Source organism: Ranitomeya variabilis, chromosome 3 (genome assembly GCF_051348905.1).
Source record: "Ranitomeya variabilis isolate aRanVar5 chromosome 3, aRanVar5.hap1, whole genome shotgun sequence".
In the NCBI taxonomy this organism is placed as follows: Eukaryota; Metazoa; Chordata; class Amphibia; order Anura; family Dendrobatidae; genus Ranitomeya; species Ranitomeya variabilis.
This window is the reverse complement of record NC_135234.1, coordinates 115,154,778-115,169,677: the sequence shown is the minus strand read 5'-3', so window position 1 is coordinate 115,169,677 and position 14,900 is coordinate 115,154,778. Positions and strand designations below refer to the sequence as shown.

The 14,900-nt window shown below is 40.9% G+C and overlaps 1 protein-coding gene across 4 annotated transcripts in view; it reads right to left on the bottom strand.

Annotated features, from left to right (window-relative positions):
- Positions 1-14,900, bottom strand: part of METTL27 (methyltransferase like 27) — a 129,080-nt gene that overhangs the window by 34,446 nt on the left and 79,734 nt on the right. For 3 of the 4 annotated variants that reach the window (XM_077294548.1, XM_077294549.1, XM_077294551.1), the window contains exons 2-3: positions 6,417-6,585; positions 141-269 (exon numbers count right to left, since the gene is read on the bottom strand). In XM_077294548.1, the coding sequence (XP_077150663.1) occupies positions 141-269; positions 6,417-6,536 (249 nt within the window). In that variant the 5' untranslated portion in view covers positions 6,537-6,585. The remainder of the gene's footprint in view (positions 1-140; positions 270-6,416; positions 6,586-14,900) is intronic. The other variant, XM_077294552.1, reaches the window with a different exon arrangement.

Sequence of the window (14,900 nt, the reverse complement as noted above, 5' to 3'; positions counted from 1 at the left end):
ACGCTTTCACCAATATTCTCCAAATTATCCACAACCTCCAAGTTTCAGACTTTTTACAGTTTTGTCATAACTATATAGAAATATCACTGGCACTACTGCCCCCTAGTGGCTGTAATGTTTATTGCAGGTAACATTTGTACCTCTTCTGATGCACGTCCAGTTCCACATGCAACATCCAGAACAAGCTGCAACTCTCGATTTACCAGACACACTGAGGCTAAGGCCTGCGCGGCTAAACGTGGGGCTTTATATTCTAAGATTGAGACATCCTTTAATGAAGAAAAAAAAAAAAAAAGAGACAAAAACATATAAATTACGTCATGTATACATTATAGTGTAAAAGTCATTAGCTGCTGTTATAAAAAGCAATTATGGTACGTTGAAGACTTCCTGTGGATCTTTGTGCCATTTATCCTTTACACAATGCAGAGCAGCAGTCATGTGGACAGGCTTTAGATGTTCAAATTTGAACAGATTTTCTGTAACATGAGATTTCTTAAAATCTCTGTACTTAGGAAAAAATCATCAGCGTAATGTTGGACAAATGTGCAAAACATTGAAAGAGTCTGGTATGTTCAAGAAAAGATCCCACTTCCTAGGCATTTAGTGTTGTTGTAGCAGAATTATCAAAACTGTTGGAAAGTAAAAGTGAAGCAGTTTCCCAAAGCAATTAATTTCAATAGCTGTTTTTCATTTCCAAGAGGGTCTGTAAAACTGAACTGGAACACTATTATTATTATTATTATTATTATTGTTTCCTGTACTGCGACATCACTGCATTTGTTATATGGTACGGTTGAAAAATACAAGTCCAAAAAGTACAACTGTGAGATTGGAAAGGATAATGGGATTAGGGTATATGTACATCCAGAGGCAGACGGGCAGAGAAGAGACCCCATACAATAATGGGTCTGTGGCAACAGTTGCTTTCTGCATGGGAGATGGATGGGGGCCACCACCATTCCTCTTAGGCCCTTGCGGCAAAATTGTGTGTTTTTGCCCTCTACCCGTTTATGCAAAACTAAATGATAATGTGGTCACTATTCCTGGATCAGATATCATCGGTGCTGCAGTCCATGTAGAATAACGAAGAAATGGATCCAGCACTTCAGATAAAATCCCAGGCTTTATTTCACCCTTTAAAACATAGTATCAGGGTAAAGTTCACACTTGACATCCCTGCACTGTTACATCACTGTGTTTATTAAGGATGTACTGTGATGTCATTAATATTATTAGTCGTACACTGACATAGATGTGTTTATTATCCCTGTACTGTGGCATCACTATGTTTATTATCTTTGTATTGGGATATCAGTGTGTTTATTATCCTTGTCCTGTGATGTCACTGTGGCTGTTATATTTGTACAGGGACTTTATGGAGTTTGATATTCCAAACCTATGACAATACTGTATTATTATGTCTACACTGTGGTATTATGGTTTATTAAATTAGTACTGTGATATTACTAGGTTTATTGTCGCTGTGGATTAGTTATCTTCTGATAGATTTTTCCACATACTGTGCATAGGGAGATGTCTGTGCACTTAATGGAGAAGATTTAAAGGGTATGTGCACACATTGAGTATTTGCAGAATACATTTCTGTATCAAAATCACTGCAGTTTAACCCTTTAACGTCCAATGATGGGAAGTGTCAGTCATTGGACGCCTACCCATTTGGCACAAGCACCTTTTCCGGCACATGACAGCTGATCTGATCAGCTGAAAAGTGCCCCTAACAGCCACGGGTGAGATCGCAATCCACCCGCGTCTGTTAACATATTAAATGCATCATTACCTTCTCCCATCAGCACCCGTATCACATGACCGTGGGTCGCCGATGGGTTGGCATGACAACCCGGGGTCTGCAGGAGACCCCTGTGGCTGTCATAGCTGGATAGCCATGAGCGCTGTCCAGCGGTTGGCGCTCATAGCAAGTGAGCATATCTGCTACATAGAGCAGGGCTGCAGCCCTGCTCTATGTAGCACAAGCGATCGGATGATTGCAGCTTCTAGTCTCACATGGAGACTATTGGAGAAAGTAAAAAAAAAAAAAAAAGGAATTTAAAAAAAATTAAAGAAAATATAAAATAGTTCAAATCGCCCCATTCAGAATAATACTAATAATAATAATAAAAAAATCAAATATACACATATTTTGCATCGCCGCATTCAGAATTGCCCTATCAATATATAAAAATAATTATTCCAATCGGTAAACAGCGTAGCAAAGAAGAAAAAAAAATACAAAACAAAACAAAAACAAAAAAAACACATTTGTGGGATTCCCTTTTTTTTTGCAATTTCACTGCATTTAGAATTTTTTTTTCCCTGTTTTCCAGTACATGATATGGTAAAATGAATAGTGACATTCAAAATTGCAAGTCATCCCGCAAAAAACAAGCCCTCACATGGCCATACTGACTTAAAACTAAAAAAAAAAAGTTATGGCCGTGGGAGGAAGGGGAGCAAAAAATGGAAATACCCCTGGTCCTGACTCCTTAAGGGGTTAAAGTACCAGTGTGATGCTAGTCACTACTCATGGATAGACTGAGGCAGAGAAGTCACACATTCCAGGGTCAGTACCAAGACAACAGGTAGAAAACCAAGATAAAAGACAAGGCGTAAATCAGGTCACGATCCGGGGTCAAAATACCAGGAGATAGCGGATCAAAGCAAAGGGTCAAAAGAAAGGGGTAGTGAGAACACTGTCCAAGGGTCAAAAAGCAGAAGATCAGAGTTCAGAAAAACAGAATAAGGGCCCCTTTCCACTTGCGAGGAAAACGGACGAGTGCAATCCGATAAAAAACAAATCGGATTGCACTCGGACCAATGTTATTTAATAGGTGTCTTTTCATTTGCGATTTTTTTCTCAGCCGAAATCGGACTGAGAAAAATCTGGGTCGGCTGAGAAAAAAAAATCGCAGCATGCTGCGTATTGCTGCGATTCTCGGACGAGACTCGCCAATGCAAGTCAATGGGTGCGAGCAAAAACTCGCACAGCACTCGCACCATGCGAGTTCTGTCCGATTTTTACGCACCGGTGTCCTTTGAAAAGCCGGTAATTCAGCGCAGTGTACAGTAAAATCACACTGACAGGTTAGAATAGAGAAGATATATGCACATAGAATAGGTATATATACATATATACGTCAGTGAGACACCTATATACGTATATTTATATTTAATGCAGCGCTAGATAGCATAAAAGCCGCTAATTCAATTGCCGGCTTTTGCTCTCTCCTTCACAAACCCGACAGGATATGAGACATTGTTTACATACAGTAAACCATCTCATATCCCTTCTTTTATTACATATTCCTCTACACTAATGTAAGAAGTGTCTGTGTGTCAAATTTTGGGGCTCTAGCTATGAAATTAAAGGGTTAAATCGCGGAAAAAATTGGCGTGGGCTCCCGCGCAATTTTCTCCGCCAGAGTGGTAAAGCCAGTGACTGAGGGCAGATATTAATAGCCTAGGGAGGGTCCATGGTTATTGGCCCCCCCTGGCTACAAACATCTGCCCCCAGCCACCCCAGAAAAGGCACATCTGGAAGATGCGCCTATTGTGGCACTTGGCCACTCTCTTCCCACTCCCGTGTAGCGGTGGGATATGGGGTAATGAAGGGTTAATGCCACCTTGCTATTGTAAGGTGACATTAAGCCAGATTAATAATGGAGAGGCGTCAATTATGACACCTATCCATTATTAACCCAATTGTTCGAAATGGTTAATAAAACACACACACATTATTTAAAAGTATTTTAATGAAATAAAGACACATGTTGTTGTAATATTTTATTAGACTCTTAATCCATCTGATGACCCTCGTTCCTAACAAGGGAGAAATAAAAAATCAACAATATCCCATACCTTCCGTCGTTCAGGTCACGTCCCACGATGTAAATCCATCTGAAGGGGTTAAATCATTTTACAGCCAGGAGCTGTGCTAATGCACTCGCTCGTGCCTGTAAAACCCCGGGTACTGAATGGAAAGCAGGGGCTTGTCCTGTACTTACCTTGAGTTGCGGTGATGCGCCCTCTGCTGGATGTCCTCATATGAACTCGAACTCGAGCGTGGGAACTTTTCCAAGGCTCCAGTTCATGAGGACATCCAGCAGAGGGCGCATCACCGCGAATGAAGGTAACTACAGGTCATTGACCTACATTACCATCATTGCCCGGGGTTTACAGGCACGAGCACAGCTGCATTTTAGCAGAACCTGCCTGTAAAATATTTTAACCCCTTCAGATGGATTTACATCGTGGGGCGTTACAGATCTACGGAAGGTATGTATATTTTTGGTTTATTATTTTTAATTTGTTACAGAACGAGGGTCTTCAGGTGGATTGAGAGAGCAATAAAATATTACAACAACCTGTGTGTTTATTTCATTAAAATACTTTGCAATATTGTGTGTGTGTGTTTTTTTTAACCATTTCGTACTATTGGATTAATAATGGATAGGTGTCATAATTGACGCCTCTCCATTATTAATCTGGCTTAATGTCACCTTACAATAGCAAGGTGACATTAACCCTTCATTACCCCATATCCCACCGCTACACGGGAGTGGGAAGTGAGTGGCCAAGTGCCAGAATAGGCGCATCTTACAGATGTGCCTTTTCTGGGGTGGATGGGGGCAGATGTTTGTAGCCGGGGGGGCCAATAACCATGGACCCTCTCTAGGCTATTAATATCTGCCCTCAGTCACTGGCTTTACCACTCTGGCGGAGAAAATTGCGCGGGAGCCCACGCCAATTTTTTCCGCGATTTAACCCTTTAATTTCATAGCTAGAGCCCCCAAATTTGACACACATACACTTCTTACATTAGTGAAGAGGAATATGTAATAAAAGAAGGGATATGAGCTGGTTTACTGTATGTAAACCATGTCTCATATCCTGTCGGGCTTGTGAAGGAGAGAGCAAAAGCTGGCAATTGAATTAGCGGCTTTTATGCTATCTAGCGCTGCATTAAATATAAATATACATATATAGGTGTCTCACTGATATATATATATATATATATATATATATATATATATGTATATCTGCTCATTCTATGTGTACATATCTATTCTAACCTGTCAGTGTGATTTTACTGTGCACAGCACTGATTTGCTGGCTTTTCAAAGGGCACCGGTGTGTACAAATCGGACAGCAATACGCATGTAATACGGATGTTGCAATAAAAAAAAAAAAAAAATTGCATGACACTCGCATGACAATCGCATGATTTTCCTCCGTTTTTTCGGTCCGTTAATTGGACCGTTTTTTCTCTCGCAAGTGGAAAGGGACCCTTAGGCAAACACTCACCAGGAAGCATAAACTACGTCTGGCAGGGATCAGAGGCAAACAGCTTGGGCAATCTCTAGAACAGATAACACCTGGAGAAAGTCCGGCACCTCCCAGTCCCAAATTGGACAGCCGTGCTGTCAATCAAAGCGCAGACAGCTCAGCACAAGACTGGAAAGCCGAGCTGTCAATTAAAACAGTGACAATTTAGCATGACCCAGTTTCCATAGGACAGCAAACCAATCAGTCGCTGATCAGAAGAGCTGCGTTTCAAATCTACAGCTTGAAAAAAATGTTTGTAGCATTTTTGCAGCATTTTTCACTCAAACAAAAAAAAACAATCAAAAACACAAAATAAAGAATATAAATGTGCATATAATGTGCCATGTTTTTCCTGTCAAGAGACGAGTTTCTGGTGAAGACATTTCTGCAGCAAATACTCTACCAAAACTGATGAAAAGAACAAAATTTTTAGAAAACAACTGAACAAAAAGTATGTAATACACTGCTGTCTGTCACTGGGCTAGGGGCAGCAGACATCTGGCAACAGATTAACGTTACAAATTTATTTAGCCCCCTATCTGGGGTATAGGAAATAAATGATTTCTGTGGTAGGTCGAACTAAATAACCTATACTGGGTGTTATAAGTAGGTTTTGGTCTTTCCGGTGACAATTCTTGTATTATGAACTACTACGACTAAACGTCCTTCTAAAGACCCGAGCCATTTATGAGCCACTACAGAGTCCATACGTTACAGAAAGGCTTTGCTAATTGGGAACAAATTTACAGTCTGTGGGGATAATCCCAGAGCCAACATTCTGCACCTCCACTATTGGATTGAATAAAATAAATCTTATTTGTGTTTCAAAAATTCCTTTCAAGCATTTGACCATTAGCCCCGAGAAAAATCTCTTAAAGATCATGAGAAACATACTTATATTCAGGTGTGTCCAAAGTATATTTCATGGGAATGCTATTTACGCAAGGAGCATATGTTTCTTTTTTTCAGTTATTCCGGCCATTAATCCTGTGCTTAGCTTGCCTATATGTCCTATCCTTATCTGTAGTCGGGGGATTAAGACCCAATTTGTCTAGATAGCCAAGATCTCTTACCTTTTCATACCGATTAGCCCACCGGTCGTAAAACTGTAGCTTTTCTGAGAGCGAGCAGTCTTTATGAGCAGCTGCAATTATATCTCGGACTTGTCGTAGCCCTTTATCACTATTCGCCATGTTTATAGATTTTTAAAAATGGCACATTTCACTTGTCCTCAAAAGATTTCTGAAATTAGATAAATAAATCAGAAAAAGGCCTTTTTTTCTATTTAAAAAATGCATCATAATTGTACTGACGCTGAATAAAGCGTACAGTAGCCAGTCTCTATGAATTATATTGGACCAAGCACACTCACTCATTCGTTCCCACAGTGGGGAAAAGTAGCTAGTTAATTTTGCAAGTTTTCCCACCTATAAAGAATGGAGAGGTCTGTAATTTTTATCGTATGTACATTTCAACTGAGAGAGACAAAATCTAAAAATAAAATCCAGAAAAATCACATTGTATGATTTTTACATAATTAATTTGCATTTTATTGCATGAAATAAGAGCAAGAAAACCCGTCAGTTTTTCTTTAAGAAGCCCTCCTACTCCACACTCATTATCTGTGTTAATTGCACCCGTTTGGACTCATTACCTGTATAAAAAACAAAACAAAAAAAAAAAAAAACACACGACACTTGGCCACACACTCTCCAACCTCTCCACCATGGCCAAGACCAAAGAGCCCAGGGACAAAATTTTTAGTGTATCAAATACTTATTTTTCCCCACTATATCCAAACAGGCAGAATCCAATACTGAAAATGTGTCACAACCCTGACCTTCATCTGACCCTATGGATTGCGTGTTAACAGAGGAGAGACAGCTGATAAAGCACAAAACAACACTAAACGTAAGCGGATAAAGCAGAAAATAATGCTAAAGGTAAAGCATGGTACACATGCAATCTGTAGGGTGTGACGAAGGGCTGGATTGTGGACTAAAACATCATTCATTTTCTGAGTGACATTTTAGTCCACAATCTGGACCTTTGTCTGCTTCTTATAATGGAGTGTCAAGTTCTTTGATCTTTATCTATATAAACTGTGTATAAAGTGAGTATTTTAGCCCCATAATGTCTATGCAGATTTTTAAACTCCAAACTGTAGAAACTTGAATGCTTATTGGATGAAGCAGATCAGGTGATGTGTATCTGTGTAATGAGGGAGGGTGCGGCCTAAAGATACAACACCCTTTATCAAGATTTGCAGAATTATTAGGCAACTTGTTTTCCTCAGGTAAAATGGACCAAAAAGATATTTAATTGGACTATGAAAAGTAAAAAAATTGTTACAAGTCTTAGGCTGGAGTCACACTAGTGATTTTAAAAGCCGGCAAGTCATGTGCCGTGTACAATTAAATCACAGAGTGACAGGTTAGAATAAATATATACACAGATATACAGATGTCAGTCACACACACATATATACACTGTGTGCAGAATTATTAGGCAAGTTGTATTTTGATCACATGATACTTTTTATACATGTTGTCCTACTCAAAGCTGATCAGGCTTGAGAGCCAAATACCAATTACGTAAATCAGGTGATGTGCATCTCCATAATGAGGAGGGGTGCTGTCTAATGACATCAACACCCTATATAAGGTGTGCTTAATTATTAGGCAACTTCCTTTCCTTTGGAAAAATGGGTCAGAAGAGAGATTTGACGGGCTCTCAAAAGTCCAAAATTGTGAGATATCCTGCAGAGGGATGCATCAGTCTTGAAATTGACAAACTTTTGAAGCGTGATCACCGAACAATCAAGCGTTTCATGGCAAATAGCCAACAGGGTCCCAAGAAGCATGTTGGGCAAAAAAGGCGCAAAATAACTGCCCATGAATTGAGCAAAATCAAGTGTGAAGCTGCCAAGATGCCACTTGCCACCAGTTTTGCCATATTTCAGAGCTGCAACGTTACTGGAATAACAAAAAGCACAATGTGTGCGATACTCAGGGACATGGCCAAGGTAAGGAAGGCTGAAAAACGACCACCTTTGAACAAGAAAAATAAGATAAAACGTCAAGACTGGGCCAAGAAATATCTTAAGACTGACTTTTTAAAGGTTTTATGGACTGATGAAATGAGGGTGACTCTTGATGGGCCAGATGGATGGGCCAGAGGCTGGATCAGTAAAGGGCAGAGAGCTCCACTCCGACTCAGACGCCAGCGAGGTGGAGGTGGGGTACTGGTATGGGCTGGTATCAAAGATGAACTTGTGGGATCTTTTCGGGTTGAGGATGGAGTGAAGCTCAACTCCCCGACCTACTGCCAGTTTCTGGAAGACAACTTCTTCAAGCAGTGGTACAGGAAGAAGTTGGTATCGTTCAAGAAAAACATGATTTTCATGCAGGACAATGCTCCATCACATGCGTCCAACTACTCCACATCGTGGCTGGCCAGTAAAGGTCTCAAAAAAGAAAAAATAATGACATGGGCCCCCTTGTTCACCTGATCTGAACCCCATAGAGAACCTGTGGTCCCTCATAAAATGTGAGATCTACAGGGAGGGAAGCAGTACACCTCTTGGAACAGTGTCTGGGAGGCTGTGGTGGCTGCTACATGCGATGTTGATCGTAAACAGATCAAGCAACTGACCATCTATGGATGGAAGGCTGGTGAGTGTCATCATAAAGAAAGGTGGCTATATCGGTCACTAATTTTTTGGGGGTTTTTTTTTGCATGTCAGAAATGTTTATTTCTAAATTTTGTGCAGTTTTATTCCCATCTCACTTGTTTATTTTCGCCAGGTAAACCAATATATTTGGTTTTTATTAAGCTGCCTAATAATTCTGCACAGTAATAGTTACCTGCACAAACAGATATCCTCCCAAGATAGCCAAATCTAAAAAAAACCACTCCAACTTCCAAAAATATTAAGCTTTGATATTTGTGAGTCTTTTGGGTTGATTGAGAACATAGTTGTTGATCAATAATAAAAATAATCATCTAAAATACAACTTGCCTAATAATTCAGAGTATGTATTTATATTACATAGATAGAAGAAAAGCCGGTAATTCATCTGCCGGGTTCTGTAAAATTACTGCAGGAGCCGACAGGATAGAAGAGATGGACTACATACAGTAACTACATATAGAATAGATATATTAGGTGTCAGTGACAAATACAATTAGTACAGTGTGCAGCATACTGTACATGTATTAAATAACATTACTTTTCGGAAAACAATGGCGTGGGCTCCCACGCAATTTTTGTAACCAGTTCAAACTAGTTTAATCTAGAAAACTCAGATTTTTTTCTTCTAAATTTCCATCTGATTTTCACCTGTGTCCATGTTTTACATTCATGTGATGTCCGTGTGTAATGGCGTGTTCATGCTACTACATTAAAACATTTATGTAGTCACAAACAGTATCCTAGATGTTTCGTAAAAATTGGATGCCACTTTGATGTTCCGTGTGGGATGAGTTTTTTTTTTCAACGAACACATTGACTTGAGTGGGCGAGTTTCATCTGAAACTTGGAAGAAAGTAGCACAGCCCTATTGAATAACATGGGGCAGGTGTGGTCCATATGCTAATCAATTAAATATCGGACAGCACATACACACTCATCTATCTGCATGAGCCCTTAGTCTGTGCATAATAATGTTCATGTGAAATAGCACATTAACTTGCATTGGTCAGTGGTGCCATCTGTACAGATTTGTATATGGACAGCACCAGCGTCGGACTGAAGCACCTTGGGCCCACCAGAGAAAGTCATTCTTGCGGCCCACTATGTAGCTACATTGAAATAAATAAAAGACCACCAATTGTGTGGTAAAATACACTAATATCAGGGTATAATACGGTAAGTAAGGTAGTACACATCTTAATTATGTAGCAGGGGTTGGGGTAGCCCCCTCAGAATATTATGCAGCGCCCTTCATAGAATATAATGCAACCCCCCATAAGGTATAATGCAGCCCCACCACAGAATATAATGTTGCCCCCTCAGAGTATAATGCAACCCCCTCATAAAGGTATAATGCAGTCCCCTGTAGGGCATATAAGGGGCAGCCCCCTCATAGTATGTTGCCCCTCGAGAATATAATGTAGTCCCCTGAGAATAATGCAGCCCCCCACAGAATATAATGTCGCCCCCTTAAAGTATAATACAGCCTCCCTCCACCTTCACTGTTCTTCCCCCTCCATCATTGCCTTCTCCCCCACAACCCCCAATATTGCCCATTCCACCACCTCCAGCATTGCTTTCTCACCCATAACCCCTAATATTGCCGATTCCACCACCTCAATCATTGCCTCCACCACCACCACTGCTTTCTCTGCCATCATTGCCCATTTAAACACCTCCATCATTGCCTCCCCCCACTACCCCATCGTCCTTTCCACCACCAGCAACACTGCCTTCTCCCCCACATCATTGCCCTCTCCAATACATACACAAAGCACCGCATACACACGCAGCATCACTCACCTCTCTGAACATTCCCAGCAGCTGCAGCACATCCCGGCAGCATCTTCATTTTCGGCAGCTTTCTGTCTGAAACAGCCGCATGCTGAATGTTGACATCATTCAGCCGCGCTGTGTCAGACAGGAAGCAGGATGCCATTGGATCCCTGCAGCTCTGCTGCCAAGCTGCAGGGTCTCTCTGCCCACCAATTACCCCAGGGTTAGCCACCCTGCAGGGGCCCACCTCCAGGGCCCCGATATAGCCGCAGTGGCTTTACATGCGGGCAGTGTTAGCCTCAGCCTGCGGCTAACACTGCCCGCTATTAAAGTGAAATGAATGTTCACTCCTCCACACCTATGGGGGCGTGGGGAAGCGTGAATATTCATTTCTCTTTAGCAGCGGGGACAGGCTCCTGTCTTCAGCTTCTGCTCCACTGGCACCCGGCGGGCACCCCTTGACTCAGGGGTGTGCCGCTATTAGTGAAATGCCACTGGCTGGGGGCCCCTGGAGCAGTGGGGGCCCTAGGCAGCTGCTGGCAGGTGTCAGTACCTGGGCCCACCAGAGAATCCTCCGGTGGGTCAGTCCGACCCTGGACAGCACAGAGAAGTATAATATGCTCCATTTAGGCTTCACTCTGAATCACCCATTAGGTTCACACAAGTGTATGAAGAGTCAGAAAAAAAAATTGGAAGATTTCTCATCTGTATTGTCATCTGTATGCCTTCATGTGTCAATTTTTGCCATCAGTAAGATATTCATGTGAAATCTGTTTTTATGCATAATCACTGCAATTAATCTATTAAAAATGTAAGCTAAATGGATGGTGTCTATTGTATATATAGCCTGTTGCTGCAGGAGAAATCTATAGGCGACAGACTTTCAGATCAGCTGCTGGCTGACTGTACCTGAAAAATGATTGCTCCATTCATGTAAAAATCAAATTTAAGCTGCAGGGCAAATCTGCGGCCCTCTTCATAGAGCCTGAGCTCCAGCGATCAGCTGACTGTGAAGGGGCTATTTTATTAGACATTTATTTAAATAAAAAGGTCCAAGGTTCTATCGTTAAAATTGTTCATTTTTTAGTAGACAATATCTTAAAAATTCACTTCTCACTTGTCTCTGAGGTTCACATGACAGATCAGATGACATCTTCTGTACTTCTTCCATTACGAATTGAATAGCTTGGTGTTTTCCTAGAAGCTCAGTTCTCTCTGCACCACTTTACACATGTGTTATTGGAAGACTGGAGGCCCATATGAAGATATGCAATGCATTAGGTAAATGGTTCCAGTATGGTGCTATTCATCAACTGAGGAAACAGCTATTAGATAGGAACAAGAATTCCTTTTGCTCACTGTACTTTGTCATGCGGAGGCCTGCCAAACAGCATTAAATAGAATTAATCGTATGAAATTATTAGGTGGAAAGTTTATTTTATTCACATACGTTATGAGTTTCTCAATGATTCTCAGCTTCCTGACATGCAGAATGCTGAAAATGTATAACCTCGCATCCAGGGATTGGGTAAAATTTGTTTAGTTCCCTATTTCAAGCATCAGATTCAGGACCCACCTAACTCTCTGTGTAAGCCACATATAGAAGTGTCGATACTTGCTCATGACCCTCTCCACTCAGCTAAAGTGTATGGGAGGGATGGTAACTGTTGTTGAGCTTGCCAATCAATTAGACTTCAAGAGGGACCTATTGTATATGGATCTGCGATCACTTGGGTGCTGCTTTTCAGTTGTATAGGATTACTAAAAATCCATCAGTGAGTGTGAGGTAAAGGACCCCTACGTCCACCAGCCCTTTCTATAATCTTTGGTGTTCCTAGTTTTAGACTGGAATATTATATATCTACCAGGTTATTACCTTCTTTTTCATCTGCTCTTCCATTTGCTTGATAGAGATATGACCATACCATCCTAGTCAAAACAGCAAGATCCTTGTAGATTGTGTTCAGACTGTCTCATAAGGAATGCTTTCCTGTTCTGTTTCTTTGTTTCTCTTCATTCCAATTTTCTAGGTTTTCCCACCTAATTTTTACCTTGCTTGCATAGCCATTTTCCATATACAGAAAATGTGAGGAAAGGTGGCCGTTACTTCTAAGCTAGAGGATGACAACTTGCATCAATTGACAATCCTAGATGATCTGTCTACTACACATGCTAAGTAACCTAGCCATCGGGGTGTAAGGCCTCCTGCCTAGCACTACCAAACACACATTGATCAAAACCAGTCATTATGACTCCCACCAGTTGACCTAATTTGTTTTTCATCAAGTTGGGAACTCAATGTAAGTAAGTGCAAGTGCACCTTGTTAGTGGACCTTTCTCAACTTCTTCCACAATGGCCAATTTTCATTTTTGTGCCTTCATTTTTTTCCTCCCCTTATTTTAAATTTTCCATCGACTTAGCCATAAGCAGGCTTGTTTTTAACAGGACCAGTTGCAATTTTGACTGTCACCTTTCACTTTACCATAAAAAGGAATGAGAAACATTAAAAAAAAAAAAAAAATCCGTCAAAGACTACCCAGGACTAGGGTTGAGCGAAACGGATCGTTCATTTTCATAAGTCGACGACTTTTGGCAAAGTCGGCGTCTCATGAAACCCGACCCGATCCCTGTGTGGGGTCGGCCATGCGGTACGCGATCTTGGCGCCAAAGTCGCGTTTCATATGACGCGTTTAGCGCCATTTTTTCAGCCAATTAAGGAGTGTGGGCAGCGTGATGACATAGGTTCCGGCCTGGTTTCTGTGGCGTCATAGAGCCATGAGAGAGAGAGAGAGAGAGAGAGAGAGAGAGAGAGAGAGAGAGAGAGAGAGAGAGAGAGAGAGAGAGAGAGAGAGAGAGAGAGAGAGAGAGAGAGAGAGAGAGAGAGAGAGAGAGAGAGAGAGAGAGATATAACCCACATTGACTTGCATTGGGTTTCGTGGAATCGGCCGATTTCACGCGATCCGACTTTCGAGAAGGTCGGGTTTCACAAAACCCAACTCGACCCTAAAAACACAAAAGTCGCTCAACCCTACCCAGGACTGTTGAGCACTGAGAATCCTGAATGAGACAAGAATGGGACAACATTCAACAGACTTGTAAAAACAAGAGAGGATGCTATACAAGGGTAGACCAGGCTTTGTCCTATGTTTTTTTCAGATGTGTTCAATTTCTAAATTAATTTTTTTCAAATGAAATGGAAAAAAATGTCTAACTTCCAATTTCTGATCAGTGTCCTCTGGTCTCTTGTAAAAAAAAAAAAAAAAATAATATGCAATGACTGGAAATCTTAGAGCCATATTTTATTCACATTTACACATTGTCCCAAATTCTTTGGAATTGACTATAGTGAATGGTCACATTCAAGTAGCAGTAAAAGCCATCTACTTTTTTTTGTAGAAAACAAGTATTCAAGCATAGAAATTTGAAGTTTTTTTTTTTTTCCAGGTGATTTATGTTTGTGAAAGATTAGGTTTAGGGTCCTAACAGAAAGATTATCTTATTGTGGCTATTGTGCACACAAGAATTGTCCAATTTGTGCACTAAAAACCTTCATTTTAAAAGATTATATAACTGCACCACCCCTTTAAGCTACCTCCATGGGCAGGGTGTCTGGTAGTTCTCATCTAAATATGCTGCAGTGCCTCCACCTGAATTGTGCTGGGAGCTGTAGTGGGATGTAAGAGGGTCTTCCTCTTCTGCCAGGGGTCAACTCTGTAAACCCCTATCCACACTCCGAATACACTCACAAGAGAGGACGTTGGAACAATTAACAGGTTTATTTATAACATGGATAAATGGTGAATATGATGTCTGGGAATAGCAAGTAACAAAATAATATTACACAATCTACAAATGCAAATACAATATAGGGCTTTGTAGTTAACCTGAATGTTAGGGATGACGCTTTCCGTTTTAATGGCAACAAACACACTCCTTACTAATACTGCTTAAACTATAAATGGCTGCAGAAATGGAAACAAAGTTCAAGGTGGGGCCAAGGCTGCTCCGAATATAGCTCATAGTGCATTAAACACAAGTCCCAGCAATGCTTCCTTATAGATAACTCTTAGTTAACTCTCAAAGTTT